Source organism: Plecotus auritus (assembly GCF_963455305.1).
Source record: "Plecotus auritus genome assembly, chromosome: 5".
Lineage (NCBI taxonomy): Eukaryota > Metazoa > Chordata > Mammalia > Chiroptera > Vespertilionidae > Plecotus > Plecotus auritus.
In genome coordinates this window covers 134,907,282-134,930,719 of record NC_137776.1, presented here as the reverse complement: position 1 = coordinate 134,930,719, position 23,438 = coordinate 134,907,282, and the positions used below count along the sequence as shown (strand labels likewise).

At 41.2% G+C, this 23,438-nt stretch overlaps 1 protein-coding gene and 1 pseudogene across 2 annotated transcripts in view; both read left to right on the top strand.

Moving 5' to 3' along the window:
• Positions 1–3,696: 3,696 nt before the first annotated feature.
• PDCD1LG2 (programmed cell death 1 ligand 2) overlaps positions 3,697–23,438 on the top strand; it is a gene marked incomplete at both ends in the record, with an annotated part of 87,300 nt that continues 67,558 nt past the window's right edge. Inside the window, 3 exons of the mRNA XM_080667829.1 lie at positions 3,697–3,751; positions 11,440–11,739; positions 20,649–20,918. Of these exons, the coding sequence (XP_080523955.1) occupies positions 3,697–3,751; positions 11,440–11,739; positions 20,649–20,918 (625 nt within the window). The remainder of the gene's footprint in view (positions 3,752–11,439; positions 11,740–20,648; positions 20,919–23,438) is intronic.
• LOC308247953 (S-phase kinase-associated protein 1-like) lies at positions 14,456–14,952 on the top strand (annotated as a pseudogene). Its single transcript has one exon. The product of its transcript is annotated as an S-phase kinase-associated protein 1-like (transcript).

Sequence of the window (23,438 nt, the reverse complement as noted above, 5' to 3'; positions counted from 1 at the left end):
AATAAATAGCACCTGCATTTGCCCTAGTGACTCAAGCCCTAAACCTATAAATTTTACTAGATTTTTCTATTTTTGTCAAACCTGTGAGAAATTTCCATCAGGTCTTCTTTGAAAGTTAGATGACAAATGGAAAGACATTATATGTTGTCCATGGATTGGAAGACAATATTATTAGATGGCTATATTTTCTAATAAAGATACAGATACAGTGCAGTTCCTATCAAAATTTCAGATGTGTGTGTGTGTGTGTGTATAAGCAGATTTTAAAATTCACATGGAAATGCAAGAGAGCCAGAAGAGCTCCTCCCCACACACACAAACATCTGAAAAATCTTGAAAAAGAGCAAAGTTGGAGGACTCACATTTCCTGATCTCAAAGCCTACCATAGAACTACTCTAATCAAGTCTCTGGTACTGACATAAAATAGACATAGCTCAATGGAATAGACTTGAGAGTCCAGAAATAAACCCATACATCCATAGTTCATTGGATTTTGGTTAGGGGGCCAAGACAATCAATGAAGAAAGAATAATCTTTTAAACAAATTGTGCAGGGGCAATTGGATGTCCACATGCAAAATAACGAATCTGGAGCCTTGCCTCATACAAAAATTAACTCAAAATGCATCAAAGACCTAAAAACAAGAAGAAAAGCGATAAAATTCTCAGGAGGAAATATAGATGTAAATCTTTTTTTTTTTTTTACCTTGGATTAGGCAGTGGTTTCTTATATAAGACATCTACAGCACAAGCAATAAAAGACAAAACAGATAAATCGACTTTATCAAAATGAATTATGTTTTAAATTAAATTAAATTAAATTAAATTAAAACATTTGTGCTTCAGAGAACCTATCAAGAAGCTGAAAGATAATTTGCAGACTGGGAGAAAATATTTGTTCACCATGTATTTGATAAACAACTTGGCAGTTTCTCAAAAAGTTAAACATAGAGTTACCATTTAACCAAGCAACTCCTACATATATACATACCCAAAAGAAATGAAAATATGTCTACACTAAAACTTATATATAAATAGTCATAGAATTATTCAGAATAGCCAACAAGTGGAAACAACCCAAATGTCCATCAACTGATGAATGGATAAACAAGATGTGGTGGTATAGTCATACAATAGAATATTATTCAGATATAGAAAGGAATGAAGTACTGATATGTGCTACAACGTAAGTGAATCTTGAAAATATGCCTGGTGAAAGAAGCTAGACATAAAAGGCCACATATTATATGATTACATTTGTATGAAATATCCACAATAAGCAAATTTATAGAGACAGAAAGTAGGTTAGTGGTTGCCAAGGGCTGGAGGGAAAGAGAAGGGGAATTGGGGAGTTTCCTCTAATGGGCATGGGGTTCCTTTTTGGGATGATGAAAATAATCTAAAATTAGTGGTATAGGTTGCACAATTCTGTGAATGTACTAAAAACCACTGAATTGTACCACTGAATCATCTATATTTTATATGTATAAATGTGTATAAATATATAGTAAAGGCCCGGTGCACAAAATTCAAGCAAAAGTAGGCCTTCCTTCTCGCAGCTGCCGGCACCCGTTTCCCTCCGGCACCTGGGGCCCATGCTTCCCTCACAGCCCGGGCTTCCCTCGAAGCCCTGGCTTTGTCCAGAAGGATGTCCGGTATAATTAGCATATTACCCTTTTATTATTATAGATATGCAGACACAAACATACAAACATACTTACACATATAATTCTCTATTATATGTCAATTATACTTCAATAAAGATGTTGAAAAAATTTTAATAAATTTAAAGGACAAAGTAAATATATGTACATATACTAAACTTTCAACAAGAACCACTTCTCACCTCCACTGGCCCCACAACTCTAATCCAAACTATCATCACTTCTGCAAAAATAGTCCTCACTGATCACCCTGCCCAGTCTCCTTCCCAACAATAGTCTATTATCTACACCAAGCATGTCAAACTCATGGCCCACAGGCCGCATGCGGCCCACAAGGTATATTTTTGCAGCCCAGCTAATATAATGGTATGTAAGAAACATTTTAATAAAAATTTCATAACTTAATTTTTACAATATCCTGTTATACATAATTATTAATAATGAACTACAACGTTCGCTAATGACTGATTACAAAAATCGTATTGCATTCATTTCCCTTATGAGCCCACGCACCATTTCTCTCCACTAATACTAGCAGCGAATATTTTAGCCGCCGTTTGCCATGCCATTAGTCTTGTACTGACTTGTTTGGTGTGAGCAACAGGAAATATTTCACTTTCAGAGAACAAGAAAAATAGGTTTATTTACGTTACACTTATTAATTTGTGCAGTTATTCGGTGTCTGGTAAGTTAATGTTCAAGAAAAAATATTAATTTTTATTAAAATGTTCTATTATTTTATGTTAATGATTAACTCATTTATTTCAGCCCTTTGTATTCAGCATGTCTCTATTGAAATAAACCTATGTTTCTATGAAAATTGAAGCTTTTGTTTTTTTGTGGCCCACATAAACTTAAACCTTGTTTATTTGGCCCGTGTTAGCCTTTGAGTTTGACATGCTTGATCTACACCAAAGCTGAGTCCTCTTTTAAAAGTGTAAATGAGATCATGTCATTCTGATGCAAATCATCCACTGGCCTTCTCCATTGTACTCAGAGCAGCTCTGTTTCTAACCTGATTTACATGTATGGCTCTAACTTATTTCCCCTGAAGAAATGGTTCCATGGCTAATACAATGTTGACAGCCTCTTGGAGGCCAAACTAGCTGACAGTCATGTATCTGTCCCTTTTTGCCTTCAACCATGAAAAGTCCTTGGATGGGGAAAAAACCTTGAGTAAAGGTAGAAGCATGAGACTTGAAACAGGACAAAGGTTGGGAAAACAATCAACAGAGCCAGTTCCCTGCTCTCCCTGTCTAAACCTCTTAATAAGAGTCATCCAAGTGATGGGCAAACTCATTCACAGCATTCAAAAGAGCTTGACTACTTTACCTGCTCAGTCAGATGTGAAATATTTATTGAGAATCTAGTTCTGTGCTCCTGAGCACTAAACGGAATGCCTGACACCCAGAGTTCTGGCCCAGCTGGTTTATTTATTTGACAAGCAAGATTTGGTTTTCAAGGGCCTACTCCTGAAACTATGGAAGGCTCTGTGGGAGAGACAAAGAGATAACCACCAGTGTGGGTTAAGTCAGAGGACTGCTTCGTATTCAGAAGTCTGTTAGAAAAGGAGGAAGAGCTTCTAATTGGTATTGATAAAGAGGCCTCGCTTCCTCTTACCCTATTTTCCCTCTCTCCGAGGCCCATAACTTCCCTTCCCAGCTTCACTCTGCCATGGCCCACTTAAAGATTTGTTTATGAGTCCTGGCCGATGTGGCTCAGTTGGTTGAATATCCAGTGCACCCAGGGGTTGTTGGTTTGATTCTCGGTCAGGGCATGTGCTGGGTTGCAGCTCAATCCCCTGTGGTGGTGAACTTGCAGGAGGTAGCCAGTCCATATTTTCCTCTCACATCGATCTTTCTCTCTCCCTCTTCCTCCTCTCTCCCTAAAATCTATAAAAATATTTAAAAAATATTTGTTTACAAGTCATTTCCTTGTTTTCAGGAGTGAACAAGTCATCAAGTCATGAGACCAGCAAAACTTCAGAAGGGCCTGAGACTTTCAATTGTCTGTTTCAGATCCGGTAGAGAATATGTTCCTCCTCCTGCTAATTTTGAGCCTGGGAGTACAGCTTCATCAGACAAGAGGTAAGACAGACAAAGGGAGGGGCCTGAGAAAGAGGAGCAGGTGATGGCCCCTAGCTGAAGCCAACGATGACAATGTGGTCCTCAGGCTAAAGGCTTTCTTTGAGGGGAAGAGTGATTACTGGCTGTTACAAGCACAGCAAAAGAATGGTGGCTTGTGCATGCCCATGTTCCTGTCTTACAAAAACAGGGACTGAGAATATTGGTTCATCTAGTCCCACTCTCCAATGAAGGTGGTGACAAGAAGACAGAACCTCTCAGACCATTCACCTCAGAACTGATACAAGAGGGCATTGTTTGTTGGTCCTGAAAGGTGAGGTGCCTGGCAGCTGTCCCTTTCTCTTCAGACAGATAGAGGGAGGAGACAAAGGTCAGGGGGACACCTAAAGGACTCTGTTACTTTAAAGAGTCTCTTGTAGACATTCCACTGATTATTGAATATTTATTTCAGTCCCTCTTTTAAATTGTTCATTCAAATGCTAATAGTGGATTACTTGAATTGGAAAATCAGAGTTTTCCTAATGTTTAAATGAATAATGAACCTTAATGTGATGCCTTTGGATATTGAAGAAAGGAGTTCTACCAGCAGGTGTGGATGCTCACAGGTTTTTTCCCATCTAAGGACTTTTCATGGTTGAAGGCAAAAAGCGCTTTCACAGTTTGTGGCTCTCCTAGGAAAGGTAGTTCAGACCCTTCGTGTGTGCAGTGAGGATAATGAGTGTGTTATTTTGGGTGAACACCAGGAGGTAAGAGAGGAAGACAGAAGTGGGCGCAGGGGATTAGGCCCTCAATGATAGCAGCCCCAATCCTTGGGAAGTCCTCCAACATTCTGCCTTTGATTGAGAAAAAATGGCTTCTTTGGCACTGATAACCTTTTGAAGAGCTTTCCCCTATCTTCCAGGTGATCCCAAGCTGCTCTTTACCCAGTCACATTCCTCTTCCTCCCTTGGGCTGGACAGCGTGGTCTGGTAGGAGCCATCCTTGGAGAACACCCCAATATGCTGCTTACTCCAGCCCTGCCCTATAGTGCCAGCTAAAGAAACACATCTTATTTCCTGTCTAAGGCACCCTCAGATTTTAGAGACATATGAAAGGCAAAGATGCCTCCTTGCTACCATAGAACTTTTAATTTCCAGCCTATATAATAAAAGCCTAATATGCTAAGTGTCCAGTCGTCCGTTCAACCAATCAAAGCATAATATGCTAATGATATGCTAAGGCCACTCAACTACTCACTATGACGTGCACTGAGCACCAGGGGGCAGATGCTCTGACTGGTAGGTGAGCTTGCTGCTAGGGTTCAGCTGATCGGGACTGAGCGAGATGGGCCGAACATGCCCTGGAGTCCTCCCGCGGTCCCTCCCCGGCTGGCCAACCTCCCATGTCCCTTCCCAGCCCCGATCATGCACTGGTGGGGTCGCTCAGCCTGGCCTGAGCCCTCTCGCAATTCAGGACCCCTCAGGGGATGTTGGAGAGCTGGTTTTGGCCCGATCCCGCAGGCCAGGCCAAGGGACCCTACTGGTGCACGAATTCATGCACCAGGCCTCTAGTAAAGTGATAAGAAAACCAAAGGTCAAAAGAAGGTTCTGAAGCTGCTGTTCCCCATCCCCTGACAGGACTGGGGACTCCAGGAGAAACCTTGGGAATTGTGCAACTTCTGCAGGTTTGCAGCTTAGAAACATTGAGACCTTTTTTTTGTGTGTTTTTGTTTTGTTGTTGTTTTAAATTTTCTCTTAAGAAAAGAGTGAGCTTGGATAACAAGTGGTATCATTTTGTATCCCTTACTGAATCTTTCTCCAGCGGTAGTACCTTTCTTTCTAAGATAAGTAGCACAAGGAAATGAAAGTAGGTTCTAACTATTAGGGATACTAATAGGGCATAGGGAAGAGAATGTATATTTATTGAGGACATTAAATGCCAAATAACTGTGCTAGGAAATTTACATACGTTATCTTATTTAATCTTCACAATAACCATTTGGTAGATGAGGAAACTGGGACTCAGAAAAGTTATTTAATTTGCCAAACATTACATAGTAATTAGGTGGCATGGGCAAGCTTCCTACAAAGCTACTGTTCTTTCTACCTGACTGGGCTACAATGATGGTGAGCAAGTATGGCAGACAATCCCTAACCCACCCACTCTGGATTTGGTTTTTGGAATTAAGTTTGATTATGGGCACATATTAAACATTTGCTCTGGACATTCACAAAACCAAAAAATATGTATACTGAATTATGTTTATGAATTAACCAAGAGGAAGCTATATACATATTGTATCTTGCTTTTTGTACAAACTTGGAATTCTTCTCTGCTTTCCACTATATATTTGTGCAGATAATATTAGTTCAATCAAACGTTAAATACCTGCCTAAATTAGAATGCTTACTCCTCAGGTTTTTGTTTTTAAGTTTTGACATTTCATGTCTCCCTTAATGAAAGAGTTTCTCATAGAAGCTACCTGAGAAAGAAAGGGACACACACACACACACACACACTGAGGACTGATTAGATTACTACTTCTGGAGAGCAGATGAGGTCTGGGATGAGGGTGAAAAGGAAAATTTTATTTAGTATGTTTACCAGGTTGTTGTTATTATTTGTATTTACTTGTATAATAAAATAAATCTACAAGAGGATTAGTTGTATAATCTACACCAGCCGTGGGCAAACTATGACCCGCGGGCCAGATCCAGCCGGTTCGGCTGTTCCATCCGGCCCGCGGAGCCGAAAGAGCGGAGGGTTCTCTTGCTCTCTCCTCCGCTCCTTTACTTTGAATTTATATTAGTTCACACAAACACTCCATCCATGCTTTTGTTCCCGGCCCTCCGGTCCAGTTTAAGAACCCATTGTGGCCCTCGAGTCAAAAAGTTTGCCCACCCCTGATCTACACTAATAAAAGAGAAACATGCAAATTGACCGTACCTCCACTACGCCCACCAGCCAATCAGGAGCGAGTATGCAAATTAACCCAACCAAGATGGCTGCAGCCACAGAGCTGGAGTGAGCAGGAGGCTTGGGTTGCCCGGCGATGGAGGAAGCCAAGCTTCCCGCCTGCCCTGGCCTCCGCTCAAGGCTACCAAGTTTCAATTATTGAAGATAAATAAATCCCAGATACTTGCTTCCAGCCGGCCCTGGCCTCAGCTCAAGGAGGTGCTGAAAAAAAAAAAAAAGAAAAAAAGGAGGGGCTGAGAGCTTGGGTCGCCGGGGGGTGATCAGACCAGGATAGGATGGCAGTTGTGGGTGATTAGGTGGTGGGGAGCGGGGCCATTGGAAGTAAGCAGACCAGCAGGGGGGCCAGTTGGGGGTGAGCAGACCATCAGTGGGGGTCAGTTGGAGGTGATCAGGACAGCAGAGGGGGGGCAGTTTGGAGTGAGCAGGCCAGCAGGGGGCAGTTGGGGGTGAGCAGGCCAGTGGGGAGGGGAGGTGGGGGCTAGCAGGCCAGCAGGGGGGGGCAGTTGGGGGCGAGCAGGCCAGTGGGGAGGGGAGGTGGGGGCTAGCAGGCCAGCAGTGGGGGCAGTTGGGGGTGAGCAGGCTGGCACAGGCAGGCAGTTGAGGGTGACCAGGTTGGTGCGGGGGGGGGGGATTTGGGGGCGAGCAGGCCAGCGGTGGGCGGCAGTTGGGGGCAAGCAGGCCGGCAGGCAGAGTGGTTAGGGGCAATCAGGCAGGCAGGCAGGCAAGTGAGCAGCTGGAGCCCGCAGTCCCGGATTGTGAGAGGGATGTCCAACTGACAGTTTAGGCTTGATCCCTGTAAACCAGCAGTAGAACATCCTTCGAGGAGTCCCAGATTGGAGACGGTGCAGGCCGGGCTGAGGAACAACCGCCCCCCTTCCCCCGCGTGCACAAATTTCATGCACCGGGCCACTAGTTAAAGTATAATTATTAAAATATAGAAATCCTTTAAAAGCACGTTAGAGCAGGTAGGCCATGGCATTCAGTCCCCAGAGAGCCCTGGCTATCAGGGAGGTCTGATGGATGACCTCACTGCCCTCATTGCCCTGTGCATCCCTAGCTAGACCTGCACTCTCACTGAAATGGGAAAAAAAAATAGATATATGAATTGGATCAATATAATTTTGTATTACCCTGTCTGTTTAAATTTCTACTTTGAAACTTTAAAAATAATAATTATAACAGTATTGTTAGTCATTAAAAACTACCTAATGCCCATCAACAGGAGAATGCATTCCCACCAGCAAAGTATGAGAGTTCCAATTGTTCCACATCCTTGTCAACACTTGGTATTGACATTGTCATTTTCTTTTTTTAAGTCAGTCTAAAATGTGTGTGGAAATATCTCATTTGGTCTTAATTTGCATTTCCCTAATATCTAGTGATGATAAGCATAGTTTCACATGCCTATAGCCATTCATATATCTTGTTTGGTGAAGTGTGTATTCAAATTATTTGACCAATTTTAATTGGATTGTTTATTTTCTTATTGTTAAGGTTTTTTTGTTTTGTTTAAATATGTTTTCATTGATTTCAGAGAGGAAAGGGGAGAGAGAGAGAGAGAGAGAGAGAGAGAGAGAGAGAGAGAGAGACATCAATGATGAGAGAATTCTTGATCAGCTGCCTCCTGCACGCCACCCACTGGAAATCAAGCCTGAAACCCAGACATGTGCCCTGATCAGGAATTGAACCATGTCATCCTAGTTCATGGTTGATGCCCAACCACTGAGCCGCACTGGCTGGGCTTCTAGTTTCTTATAGTTTTACTAGAGGCCTGGCGCACAGATTCATGCACCGGTGGGGTCCCTCGGGCTGGCCTGTGGGGATCGGGCTGAAACTGCCTCTCCAACATCCCTCAAGGGATCTTGAATTGCGAGAGGGCGCAGGCCAGGGATCCCACCGGTGCATGATCGTGGCTGGGAGGGACTGTTGGGGAGGGCTCCAGGGCGTGTCCGGCCTGTCTCACCCAGTCCCTATTGGCTGGACCCCAGCAGCAAGCTAACCTACCGGTCAGAGCGTCTGCCCCCTGGTGGTCAGTGTGCGTCATAGTGACTGGTCGAATGGTTGAACAGTCAGAGGGACACTTAGCATATTAGCCTTCTATATATATATATAGATTTAAAAACCTAACAATATCTTGTAACTCATCTTGTAATACATTTAAGGAAGATATTTACTTTTGTCTTTTGTCATGTCTTGGAGGAAAAAGTAACCTAAATTTTACTCTTTTCATTGATGTTTCTTTCTTTCTTCATCCTCCAAAGATACATAAAACCAGGAGGACACATGACCATGGTGATGCTTGATGTCACTCTGGGGCAGGGCCTACACCCTGGGTCACTCCACTTATTCTACCTTCATTCTCCAAAACTACTTCTGTTGACCCCTGAGGCATACAACACAGAAGAATCAGGTTGGGAGATGGATTTCTAAGATGTCTCCATGCAGAGTTCCTATACAGAAGAGTGCATGAGTCAGCTGCCCCAAGCAGGCTTCTATCTGGAACCAAAAACTAGAGTTCTCTGAAAACTGTGGCTTTTCTAAAGCAGCCCCCCAACTTATAAGCACATTAGGTAAGAAGTAGGAACAAGTCTAAGGTTCTGTTGTCAAATAGAAAAAAAAAGGATAAAATTAGTTTAAAGCGGAAGCTATCTTGGGAGGCAATGCAAATGATTTATTTTGTGTTTACTGGAGATGTGACAGGTGCTGGCTCCCAGTGATTCCTGATTGCAAATAAAATGTAAAGTTACCCCAAGAACTTTCAAAAAGACTGCAGCACTGTAAGTGCACCCTAACTGTATGCATGTTGAACTGGATTATATAGATTTTTATCTTTTGTAAAATGTAGATTCAGTAGATCAATATATTATTAAAGTATGTGCATATTATATAAAATTTTTCCAAGGCTCCAGCATTAGTCAAGGCAACTGCTTTAATTTGCCTAAAGAACCTGCACGTATGAGTTTTTCATGCCCTGGCCAACTCCTTTACCCTTTAACTTAATCAAGGGCCCCAAATAATGGCGAAAACCTGTTTAATTTGCTTAATTTTTTGTCATGGAAATTTTCCAATTTTCTCCTTTGTCTGATAACTTCAGGAGTGCAATGCTAAGCTGAAGCTTAATTTAATAACCGTGAGGCGTATAAAATATAAAACAAATGTATTTTTCTTAGTACAAAGATGAAAAAATTTGTTTCATTCATAGATGTAGTATATACATGCCAGTGGATATATAGTCATATCTGTAAAGTTGTTAGGAGTATAAGTTTTCAAGTCACAGATATATAAATTTGAATTCCAACTCCTCACCTTGCGCAAGTGTATCACTCTTTAAGCCTCAGTTTCCCCAACTGTAAAATGGGAGTAGTAACTCCTACCTTGTAGGATTTAGGAAACATCAAATGAGATGATGATGTAAAGGTAGCCCAGTGTTTGGTTCATTGTGTTTAATAAATATTAACTATTACCCTACTTCCCATTAAAAGTCCCAATGCAGACCAGAGTTTTAACTCAACTTCTCAAATGTTAATGTGCACGTAAATCACGCCATCAATGCTAAGATGCAGATTCTGCTCCTCTAGGTCTGGGGCAGGCCCTGACCTTCTGCATTCCTAACTAGCTCCAAGGTGAAACTGAGGACAACACTTTAAATGGCAGGATGATAAAAGATGTTTGCAAGTGCAGGTGTTTTATTTGTCTAACCAGTGGTTCTCAATGTTCTTTGCATATTAGGGAAATAAAAAAAAATTGATGCTAGCCTCACAAAAGAATTAGAATTTAATTTTAAAGGATTCTAAGTGGGGCCAGAGCATTAATTAGTATGCTTTAAAAGCCTTCCCAAATAACAATTACTTTCCTAGTTATTCTGAGGTACTCATATACATGATTCATGTTTGCTAATTGCTCTTTTCTCTTGTGAACATTAGCTGGAAAACATCACCTGAGAGGTAGCATGCTTTATGCCTACAGCCTGGTACACACACCCCCTGTACGAGGCAGAGTGGGGAAGCAAGCAGAAAATGTATTTTTGTCAAAGGCTCAGACGGTCAAGAGGGGAGTTCTGCTCTGTGCTATGGGGAGTTCCAGAGGAAGTCATAGGCGTTCCTCTCATGAAAAGAAAGCATAGTGTGATAAATACATTTGTTAAATAAATGCAAACAGAGTCCTCTAATTCTTGTTATATCTCAGACTCAGCAACTAATCTTCCTCGCAAGCCCCATTTCTCTTCCCTGTTTCCTATTTTATCATGTGTTATAAAATAAAAGAAGGAAGTGTTATGAGGAAAGTTCGAGTAGTGTAAATTCCTGAACCTGGCTCATTGAAGATGGCTAATGCATTTTTGATAAATGAGTTAGCAGAGGCTTAACACATAGTAAGAACTCAACACGTCATAGTTGTAATTATTATCACTGGTGAAAGGTAAGTCACTTTTTTTTTTAGGGAATGATGTAATTTCATTCACATGAAAAAAGATGAGCCTGGATAATAGGTGGTAGGAGGGCCATCAGGTGTACAGGTGGGGAGTGCTGAGAGGAGAGAACTACCTCAGAAAAGTGTGTAGAGAATTCCACTCTTGCCCAGACTGGATGGGGAAGGGACAGAAATGAGCCCAAGCAATGCTCAGATAATGATGGATATTCCCTAGAAAAGCGGGGTGGCCTGAGTCTCTTTGGCTTCCACTCTGCACAGAACTGAAATGTGAAGGCAGACAATGGGAGAACATCTTGTTTTCTGTTTAGCTTTATTCAGAGTGGTGATCCCTAAAGAACTATACACAGCGGAACATGGCAGCAATGTGACCCTGGAGTGTGATTTTTACTCTGAAGATGACCTGGATGTTGAATATATACAAGCCAGTTTGCAAAAGTTGGGAGACAATACATCCTCAAACAGTGCCACTTTGCTGAAGGAGCAGCTGCCCCTGGGGAAGGCCTTATTCCACTTCCCCCGAGTCCAGCTGAGCGATTCGGGGAAGTACCGCTGCGTGATCGTCTATAGGAGCTCCTGGGACTACAAGTACCTGACTCTAAAAGTCAAAGGTGAGTAGTTTCGGGGCCTGGAATCTGTGGAAACATCTCTCCAATAAGGACCTAAAGCGAGCTCAAGCTAAAGCTGGGAGGATGGTTCTAAGGCAGGGGTGGGCAAACTTTTGACTCGAGGGCCACAGTGGGTTCTTAAACTGGACCGGAGGGCTGGAACAAAAGCATGGACGGAGTGTTTGTGTGAACTAATATAAATTCAAAGTAAAGGAGCGGAGGGGAGACCAAGAGAACCGGGTAGAACAGCCGGATCCGGCCCGCGGGCCGTAGTTTGCCCACGGCTGTAGGAGACAGAGCTATCTCAAAGAAAGGAAAAGTACCTGTTCAGTAATAAGTTTTTACATATGCGTACAAGGATGCTGAAGTAAGGGAAATAGGAGCAGGAGTTGCAGGAATAAATGGGGCTAGAGGAACCCAGGCCATGAGTCCTTGAAAGTTGGGGAAGAGCCAAAGGTTGGCTGTGCCTAATTCACAGTTTGTTTGAGGAACATTACTTGATTATTAAGCTACTCTTTGAGAACAGCTTATTCCCCAGTCCAGAGTTATTTAAACCATGGTTTGCCATCCATTTATGAATTAAAATATCAGTTTAGTGAGTATTAATCAGGTAGATGTCCCCCCGCCCCCTGCCAAGAAAACGAGTGAACAAAATGAATAGAATAAAATACATCAGAGGTTGTATGTTTTGTCTGTTGCATCACTTTGGGTCAGTCTAAAAGGTTTGAAGAGCACTACTCTAGTCCAAGCCTCATTAATTGCTGATGAAGCAGAAATTCACAGAAGTGAAGTGGGTGGCCTGAGGGAGCCCAGGGTAACTCCGTTGGCTGGAGCGTTGACCAGATGCATCATAGATGCACCAAGGTTGCAGGTTGGTCCCCAAGTAAGGGCACATCCAGAAGACAACCAGTGAATGCATGAGTGAGTGGAATAACATATTGATGTCTCTCTCTCTCTCTCTCTCTCTCTCTCTCTCTCTCTCTCTCTCTCTCTCTCTCTGCCTCTTTCTCCCTTACCCTCTCTCTAAAATCAATTTTAAAAAATAAAATGAAATGAAATTAAAAAAAAAATAGCTGTCCCCATTCCTCTGTGTTCAGGGCTCTTTTCAACCACAGCAGGATCCAAGAAACTAAATCTAGAGAGATCTTCAAGTTCTTATTTGTTCTAGGAAAGGTGATTTGTGGAAAGACATGTAACAACTATAAAAGAATAGATTTGGATCTTCATTGGCTTGTAGTTTTCAGCCTTCATTGACTATTCTGAGTGAAACTATGCCAGTTTTTCTCTGTTTCCTCCGACCTCCCATTAGACCTCTACTCTGTCCTCTCAAGGATCTGTGGATTATGGTCCCTAAAGACTGGTCAGTGACTTTGGCAGCAATGGTGTGACCTTATGATCTGGTACAGAGACAGGCACACTAAAAGGATTAAACATGAGGGTGAATGTTGCTTTCACCTGTGACTTTGGGCAGGTTATTTCACCTTTTTCATAATCTCATATATTTTCTTATTTGTAAAAAGTTAACAACAGTAGCACCTACCACATAGGATTGTTGTAAAAATTAAAAGAAATAATGGACATAAAGAACTGAGCATAGTACCTGGCATATGATATGGTGAATGTCCAGAGATTTGATTCAAACACTCTCAGTTATTACAGGGACGGTGACTTCCTCAGACCTCAACTACCCATGAATCATCAGGAAAGTCTTTAGCCCAGAGGTAACTGATATATATATATATACACACACATATATATATACACACATATATATATTTAATTGATTTCACAGAGGAAGGGAGAGATAGAAATATCAATGATGAGAGAGAACCATCGATCGGCTGCCTCCTGCATGCCCCCCACTGGGGACCAAGCCCACAACCCAAGCATGTGCCCTTGATCGGAATCAAACCCGGGACCCTTCACTCCATAGCCCAGTGCTCTATCCACCAAGCCAAACCAGCTAGGACCTGCTTTCTATCTTTATTGCATTTCCTACATCCAGACTTAAACTAGGAGGAGCTTCCAGAACATTGAAGTTAGTCTGAGTTCAATTAACAGGAAGAGAGAAGACTGTACATTTCATGATCCCCTAATGGCCCCCAAGTTTGTGGATCTCTATTTGAATGCTGTAAAGCATCTAGGATTTTGGATCAATTAGGGGCCAAACATCCCACTTTTTCTCTGTGGCTGAGGGCTATTTTTTATTCTTGGGAAGGCACTCTGCCTGCTTCCTCACCTAGACCAGGGATGGCTCAGGTATGGAGCAGATTTATTTCTTATATATTAATTAATCAATTAATTAATTAAACAATTAACTAATTAAATTCTTAACTTGTTAAAGGTCTCCAAACTAGCATATATGGGGATCACAAAGACTTTATCTAAGGAGTGCATAGGCACAGGCAGTTTTAGGAAATGAGTTTCTCAATCTTCGTCTTCCCCAAGTACTCTTTCCCCAAACTGAATGCGCCTGAGAATGTGCCTTCCAGGCAAGGCTCTTGGGGTTCCCCTAGAACACTTCCTCTTTTAGTATTGCTTTCTCCCACCTCAGAAAAGCCCACCTGTCACCCATCACGAATACAGTGCATTGCCCCACAGTGCAAAAACCTCCATAACCTGGGAAGTGGCCTTGTTCTCCAACTTTTTCTTTTGATTCTGCTGATGCTGTCCCGCTCTCGTCAGCCTCTGGCCCGCTCTCTCCTCGAGACCGAGCACCATGCCTGCAATTAAGTTGCAGAGTTCTGATGGAGAGATATTTGAAGCTGATGTTGAAATTGCCAAACAATCTGTGACTATCAAGACCATGTTAGAAGATTTGGGAATGGATGCTGAAGGCGATGATGACACAGTTCCTCTACCAAATGTTAATGCAGCAATATTAAAAAAAAAAAAAGGTCATTCACTGGTGCACCCACCACAAGGATGACCTCCTCCTCCTGAGGACAATGAAAACAAAGAAAAGAGAATAGATGATATCCCTGTTTGGGACCAAGAATTCCTCAAAGTTGACAAGGAACACTATTTGAACTTATTCTGACTGCAAACTATTTAGACATCAAAGGTTTGCTTGATGTTACATACAAGACTGTTGCCAATATGATCAAGGGGGAAAACCCTGAAGAGATTCGCAAGTCCTTTAATCTCAAAAATGACTTTACTGAAGAAGAGGAAGCCCAGGTACGCAGAGAGAACCAGTGGTGTGAAGAGAAGTGAAAAGTTGTGCCTGACACTGTAACACTGTAAGGATTGTTCCAAATACTAGTTGCCCTGCTCTGTCTATAATTGTAATATTAGGCAAACAGAAGACAAATGCAGCAGCAAATCAACTGTATTAGCAGAATATTGTCCTCATTGCATGTGTAGTTTGGGTACAGATTCCAAACCGATGGCTGAGTATTTTCCAGTGTGATCAAAAATATCTTTCGTCTTTGCTCTGAATAAAACTGAATTGTAGGTTCTCTATAAAAAACAACAACAACAACAACAACAAAAACCCTCCATAACCCTAAACAAAAGAGTAATTAGAAATATTGATAACTTACCAAACTGTAATGACTAACAAATCTATTGCAGATGAGGAGATATCGAGTTCTAATAAATGAGCACCTGATAATAAAAGATGAAGTAATTGTTGCCATATAAACATAAGGCTTTCAAAGAATGAAATACCTTACTTCCATCCCCACCACTTATTTTCTTGGGCAAGATTCCTTAGTCCTTATAGCTATAAAAAAATGACAAATAGAAATAGAATTGATGTTGAATCTTATCTCATTTCAACCATAAATCATATGCATCCTCAGATTCATGAACAAATCAGGAAGAAAGCCCCATCCATTCCATTAAGAGATACATTTCCAATAAAAATTTATGGTTAATAATTATCAATATTCATATTTTTATGTTTTGATTTTCCATGTGCTAATAATAATGGAAATTAGATTTCAATGCAGAAGAAAGCTTTGAACACTTGAAGCCTTACAGTCACAAGAAAAAATATTTAATTTCAATAGCCACACGTCATGTTTGGTTGCAAAGAAACATGGAATAATCAATGAAAGACCTTTAAATATGACGCATTAGGATAAAATCCTATAGAAAAGTGGAATGGAAATGAAGGTTCAAAGAATAAAAAGAAACAAAGTAAAGCTCTGACCATTAGAGAAAAATTTTTGTATGCATTTTTCAACAGATGGCAGTGTCTATAAAAAACTTTCTTCCATATCTAAATGACATTGGGTACATATGTAAGAGTGAAATAATTGTTTTACTAAAAAATATAAATGTTTCTAAACTTCTAAATGTCATATATTTTTCCAACCTAGAAACACTAAAAACTTTAAGAATCAACTTAATATGTGAGAGGGTGCACACTGCATTACAGTTTTTTTCTGAGAAATGCAAGAAAAGAAAAAGTTGAAGATCATCACCTAAGAGTATTTTATCCTGATCAGGGATCACTGAAGGAAGCAGGGGAGAACTGAAGCCCCAGTTAGGGTTTGCTTACATGAAATAGGACTAAAGGAAGGACGGGCTTTTTTCTTAAAATGTCTGACGTATGGTATAAACATTGAAAATATTTTTTTGCACCTTCTTTAATGTCTGGGCAACAGTTCATATTAAATATAGTGAAAAGAGAACTGATTAACTGATTTCAAAAGCAAAGGGGAGAAAATAGTAGGTAGGATGGCTGGAGAGTCCAGAAGAGACAGTAACAAGAGGCTGCAGCTTCTGAAAAGCCAGGTTGCAACTGCAAAAACAGTGAAAAATCTGACCAAGGAAGAGCAGGGAGCATGGCTGGCGGGTGTGGGGGGGGGGAAATACAGTGGCCCTGAGAGGCTGGGACAGCCCAGGAATTGAGCCCGAAGGTTGAGAACCGGCCTATGCAAAGAATCCCCTACAGACACAGAGCAAGTACTAAGAATAGAAAGACCACACCAACCTGATGGCCTGGGCAAAGCATGAAGATAAGGATGGAGAGAGCCAACACCTGGAATGAACTGAGGCTTACAGAAGTACCTCAGATCAACAAAAAGACACCAGAGAGACAAAGAGTGCAACTTTAGCAAGTGGCGGAAGGAGGCGACATGGTTTCCATTCTTAATTACTAGAGAAATGGTCTTCACCCTAAGAAGGGAAGACAAATGGCATAGGGAGGAAACAGCCCGAGAGGAGCGACGTGGTAATGAAAAGATGGCTGTGCTTTCAGCCTCTAGGCCCAGAGAAAGCACTTGCTAAAAGAACTTACTGATGGGGCTCTGATCTTGGTGTCTTTTCTCCACTGGGGAGACAGAAGGGAATAAGGAAAGCTGGAGTTAAGGAACAATGAATTTTGAAGGGGGGAAAAGCTTCTGTGAATTATAAACTGTTTAACCCGAGGTTCCTCTCCAGACAAATGAGAGAAATCCTAAAAAATGTTTGTCAGTGATTATTAGAAATCTGTTGGGATTGTCTGAGGCTAGGACATGGAAACCTACTTTTTTATTTTAACCTTAGTTACAGTCATTATGATGATAAAACAGATAATACTATGTACAGCTTATCTTTATTTCAGCAATGCTAGAGTTGCCAGTAATTTATAAATCATATAGTCAAAGAAAACAGAAACCACTTAAACCATTGGAGATTTAAATCAGGAAATCTTTTGATGGAATAGATTGAGAAACCTACCTAGGAAGCTGCTACCACCAGTGGGCTGGAGAGAAAACAGGAAGGCAGGTTGGTGGAGCATAGGGCCCAGAGTCACCTGACAGACACGGAATTCCAGTGGGCCTGTCCAGTGGTAGCGGGAGCCAGGGAAAAGAGGTAGCTATTGCTGGAGAGACCAGTATAGCACAGTGCACAGGGGAGGAATACCCTAACATTTTCCCCTCACTCACCCCTCAAGCTTCCCATCATGTTCCCATTGGCTGTCAAGAACCTGGAATACACAGCCTGTAGAAATCAGTTTGGAATACACAGCCTGTAGAAATCAGTTTGGAATACACAGCCTGTAGAAATCAGTTTGGAATACACAGCCTGTAGAAATCAGTTTGGAATACACAGCCTGTAGAAATCAGTTTTCCCGCAGTAAAAAGCAGAGGAGAAAAAGTGAGGGATGGATCTGTGGACAAACAGACCCAGGACCCACACAGCACACACCTTGTGCATAAAGTAGTAAAATGTGGGTTGAATAGTAGTAGTTACCTGTATCTATAACAGACTGAACAACTAGTAGTTTTTGAGTCAGGGGCAGCAAAGGGTGATTGATGGTCTTGGGTCAACCTGGAGATAATCTCCATGTGCCAAGGGGTCTGTTACAGCCAACCAGGCTAGGCAGTTTATTTAACAAAATTGATCTTATGACCCTAGCCTGTTGGGCCTAAAGTGTGCCCAGTGCATAGGAGGTAATTAGTCACACTATACTTTGTACTGCTTAGATAATATCTGGAATATAGCTCACATTGGAAAAAAGAAAGTGAATCCAAAAACTGGTATCTAGCACTGGGTTTGACAACTATGTCCTGTGAGAAATGGTTGATAGAAAAAGACCTGTTTATCTACAAATGAAAAGACTATATGGAGTTTCATCAGTTATCTTCAAATACTGGAAGAGTGGCCTTCTCATATGGAAGAGCTAATAATTACTAACACTAATTGAGTATTTATTATGTTTTAGACACATAACTCATTTAATCATTCTAACACTCCTGTTAAGGATTAGTATTATTGTATAGGTCGTGTAAGCAGCCCTTGGCTCAAGCCCAGTCATACCTTTCAGATTCCGAAGACTATGTTCCAACTACTGTGCTTACCATAATGTATATTTAAATGACATAATGTATATTAAGGGGAAGGAGTTGTTGTTCTACTAAACCAGACAAGAACCAATGGTTAAAGTCACCATAAGGCAAAATTTGACTTGGCATAAGGATGCTTTTTTTCAATGAAAGTTGAACTTTTTATTGTCTAATGATGGCAATAACTACTTCTAAAAGTAAGAGCTTCCATTCATAGATTTACTTAATGAAAAGTTAGTTATCTAACAAGTTACTAATATTAGAAAAGAAATATTATTAAAAATAAAAAGGGACATTTCATAATGATAAAAAAAGTCAACTCCACAGGAAGACATGTGTGTACATCAAACACATAGCTTCAAAATATATAAACCAAAAATTGGCAGGTGTAAAAGGAGACATAAGCAAATCCACAATTATATTTGGAGACTTTGAATCATCTCTATCATAACTGATAGAACAAACAAAAAAAATAGAAGAGTTGAACAACATAACCATCTTGACCTAACTAACATACATGAAACTTATACCCAACAACTGCAGAATATATTTCCAAGTGCATGCATCAAGGTATTTATCTTCCAAAGTTACTAAAGATATTTCTAGAGCAGGAAGTTGGGATAGTTATATTTTAAGACTACTCCCACCTCTGAAATTCTAAAATTTACTCATCTTTTCCTAAGAATAATATCCTCAATCCAGCTTCCTCATTGTGTGTTGCTGGTAGTGATGCCATTTCAGCCACTTCCCAAATACAAGAGGCTGTGGAAACATCTGTAAGTTTTATAAATGTAGACGTGTTCTCCTGTCCCTTCCCCAAATTTTGCTGATCCTTTTAGTTGAACATCTCTCCCATCTCTCTCTCTCTCTCTCTCTCTCTCTCTATATATATATATATATATATATATATATATATATATATATATCCAGGTGCAAGCCTTAGCCCAGCTCCTGATTCCTCACCCTCCTAGCTCTGAAATCACCTAGCAACTTGGCCATGAAGATCAGCTTCTTATCTCAAGCTGCCCTGTGGGAGCAGGCCAGACCTTCACCCACAACACACTACTCCTATAAATTCATTTATGCTCCTCCATCTCCCCCAAATACCCCAGAGCTTCAGAAATAACCTACAACATAATAGGACAACATGACTATAAGAGAATGTCGTACCAAGGAGGGAAAACTGTGGATAAATAACATAAAATGAGTATTCAGAATGCATGACTGATTATTAGTATTTGGCTCTGAGATTGGTTAGTCTAACTGGTTCAAGTCCTTCAGTAGGCTGGTTCAGAACCTGATTCTCCTTGTATACTAGTTCTGGGTACTCCGAAGTCCCTCTGGAAAACACCCTTCCTCTATATTGCTCCATCCCTAGACGTTTTCAGTTACATAGAGAATCATCCTCTGATGATGATTCCAATACAAAATTGAGAATACAGTAGCTGTGAAGGGCATGGGTTCAAGTCCCTCCCCCCCATTCATCCCTGATTCCAGCTGTTTCCTTATTTACAAAATAAGAATATGAATTCTACCTACCTCACAATGTCCTTGTGTAGTTTAAACGACATAATGTATATTAAGGGGAAGGAGTCAGGAATTAGAGCCACTCTCCCCTGCTCCTCTCCATGTTCTAAACTAAGTGAGCAATATACACAAGAATTAATACCAAATGAAAAATGACCTCCATTTTAAAATAAGTGGGTAAGCACATGATGTTCCCCCATCCCCTCTTGTTATTCTGGGGCTTCTCTGGTAATTTACATGGGAGAACATGACTTAGAATAGAGTCCTTTTGTTTCTTGTTCCTTCAGCTTAACCTAAGACTCCAGGTTTGCAGATCAGACTCTAAGGTCACTCATCACACAAAGCATTCAACCTCTCTAGCTTCAGTTACCTCCAACAAAAATTGGGAATATCAACAATACCATTTTTGTTGTCTTGTAAAATTTAAATAACTCAATGTGTGTAAAATAGCATGTCTGGAACAAAGGAAATGTTTTTAAAAAGTAAAGGCATTATTACTTAATATTGATAATGATTATTTTCTTTACTTCATATGGTATTGGGTACGAGCTCTACAGGAATCAGAAAAGGAAGACTTATTTTTTTTCTTCTTCTGTTGCCCAGCTTCCTACAAGAAAATAAACACTGGCATCCTTCAGGTTCCAGGGACAGATGAGGTAGAGCTCACCTGCCAGGCTGAAGGGTACCCCCTGGCAGAAGTCTCCTGGCCAAATATCAGTGTTTCTGCCAACACTAGCCACATGGAGACATCTGATGGCCTCTACCAGGTCACGAGTATTCTGCGCCTAAAGCCACTCCCTGGCAGAAACTTCACCTGTGAGTTCTGGAACGCTGATGTGAAGGAACTTACTTCAGCCATCATTGACCCTCAAGGTAAGAGCAGCTGCCCTTCCTGACTATCAGTCAGGGTTCACTCAGAATGAGTAATTTGAGGAGAATGTAACAAAGGGACTATTTATGAAGTTATGATCAGGATTTAAAGAAACTACTGAGGATACTGAAGGACCCTGGGGCTTCAACAGTAGGGGAGCCATGACCACTATTGGAGTGGTGACTGAAACCTGGCGAAAGGAGCTGTGGGGAAAGTACCAAGTGACAGAGCTGTGCCCTCCAGTAAGAGGATGCTGCCACTCACAGCAACTGCCTAAGGGTGCAAGTGGGTGAATATATATCCCATGCTCCTCCCACCCTCTGATCTCCTTCTGGTGCATCCCATTATGCTAGATCCAACTGGCAGAGAGAACAAGGGAATCCACTGATCCAGTCTATAAAGATCAGCCTCTCAGAGCTCAGAACAGAGTGTTGAAGTGTAGATAATGGGTCTGAAGAGGAAACAGAAAATATCCAGCACAAAAGCTAATTACTCAGCAGGATGAATATCACTTTCCTGGCTTTGCTGCCAGATAAATGGTTTGGGGGTTTTACAGGAAAACTGGCCTCTCACAAAAAATCTTGCAGAGCTTACACTGGCTGTGCCGAGTCCCATACTTTTAGAACTTCATACACTAGCAAAATTTCAAATGCTTTTTGAAGCCTGACCATTTTTTTTTATATGCCAAGTAAGGACATTAATTTTTTCAAATAAGAGCAGCTAACATCTAGTATTGCAATCATTTCATAAGAGACAGGTCATTTATCACCAAGTGCGCAAGTCTCCTGGTGGTCCTGTAACAAATTACCACAAACTTTGTGGGCTTAGGATAATACAAATTTATTATTTTGCACTTCTGGGAGTCAAAAGTCTGAAAAAGCCTTCACTAAGCTCAAATCAAATCAAGGAAGAATGCATTTTCTTATGTTTTTTTCCAGCTTTTAATGGCCACCTGCATTCCTTGGCTCATGGACCCTTCCTCCACTTTCAAAGCCAGCAGCTACATTACTCAGACCTCTGTTTCTGTCATCACTCTCTTGCCTCCCTTTTCTATCTTTTAGAGGCCCTTTTGACTATTGGAACTCAATAATTCAGGATACTTGACCCATTTCAAGTTCCTTAACATAATCACATCTGTAAAACCCCTTGCAATGTAGGATAACATATTCACAGGTTTCAGGGATTAGAACATGGACATTTTTGAAGGGAGTTATTATTCTACTAGCATACAAATAAAGCATATCATCTCAGAATAAAGGACATTCCCTAGTACTGGTTAATTTGACTATAGAAAATTAACTATGTTGTCATTATATGTCACTTCTTGTGCTTTGTCTTAGACAAAACTGAGCCTATGATAAGGGCTTGTGGGCATGCAGTTATTTAGGTGTTGATCCCAGGGATTAGAAATGAGAGGTTTAGGAGGAAAGAAGGAAAAGCAAAATAAGGATGCATTATCAAAGTTGATGTGGGTAACAGGAGCTCAAATATGCAAGGACTTCCTGAGCAGCATACAGATGGCCTCCTAAGATGTTCACTCAGAGGACTTTAGGTGGAAGGACTAATGCATCTGCTTTAATCCCCAGTGGTTGACAATTGTCCTCAGGAGTATGAACTCCCTTTCACTGTGAACTGTGCATGCGTGTGGTCTGAGTGAGCTCCCCCAGCATCTGTAGCATCAGAGTCATCCCAGGACAGAAGGCAAATATCCACTTGACAGAATCACTGACCATGAAGTGCATCAAAGCCCAACCAGGATTCTACCCAATCTGTGGCTGAACTCAGGCATCAAGCTGAGAGGAAGTGAGGCAGGGCTGCAACAGTCTAACCTTTGTACTGTTCAAGCCCACTCATGCCCTACATTAAGTCTACTGTCTCTGAGCCTTCGGGCAGGGAAGCAGCTACAATCTCTGCAAAAGATGTCATATGGAAAAATTGGTGGAACAAACCACTGTTCCTGCTGCTGCAATTGATCGCAATCGATATTTATCATCTATCCCATCCACCATACATTCTAGATTTCCCTCATTCAGCACCTCACATGCAACAGTTTGTTTGCCTAGGGCAGTGGTCGGCAAACTGCGGCTTGCGAGCCACATGCGGCTCTTTGGCCCCTTGAGTGTGGCTCTTCCACAAAATACCACGGCCTGGGCAAGTCTATTTTGAAGAAGTGGCGTTAGAAGAAGTTTAAGTTTAAAAAATTTGGCTCTCAAAAGAAATTTCAGTCGTTGTAATGTTGATATTTGGCTCTGTTGACTAATGTGTTTGCTGACCACTGGTAGGGGACTTAGACTTTCAACCCATAGTTGCCTTACCCTTAGCTGACTGAGGTTGCTACAATTGCTTTTTCATTGTTATTAATGGGCATGGAAGTAACCAGAATCAGAATCGGTGGATCCCAGAGTTCTAGACATAGTTTTCCTTGCCTCCATTATGTAACAGCTTTCAAGTTCTTCATGGTAGTTAAGATCAATTACTCCACCAATGTAATAATTCTTTTCTTTCCTGCTGGTCCACCAGTG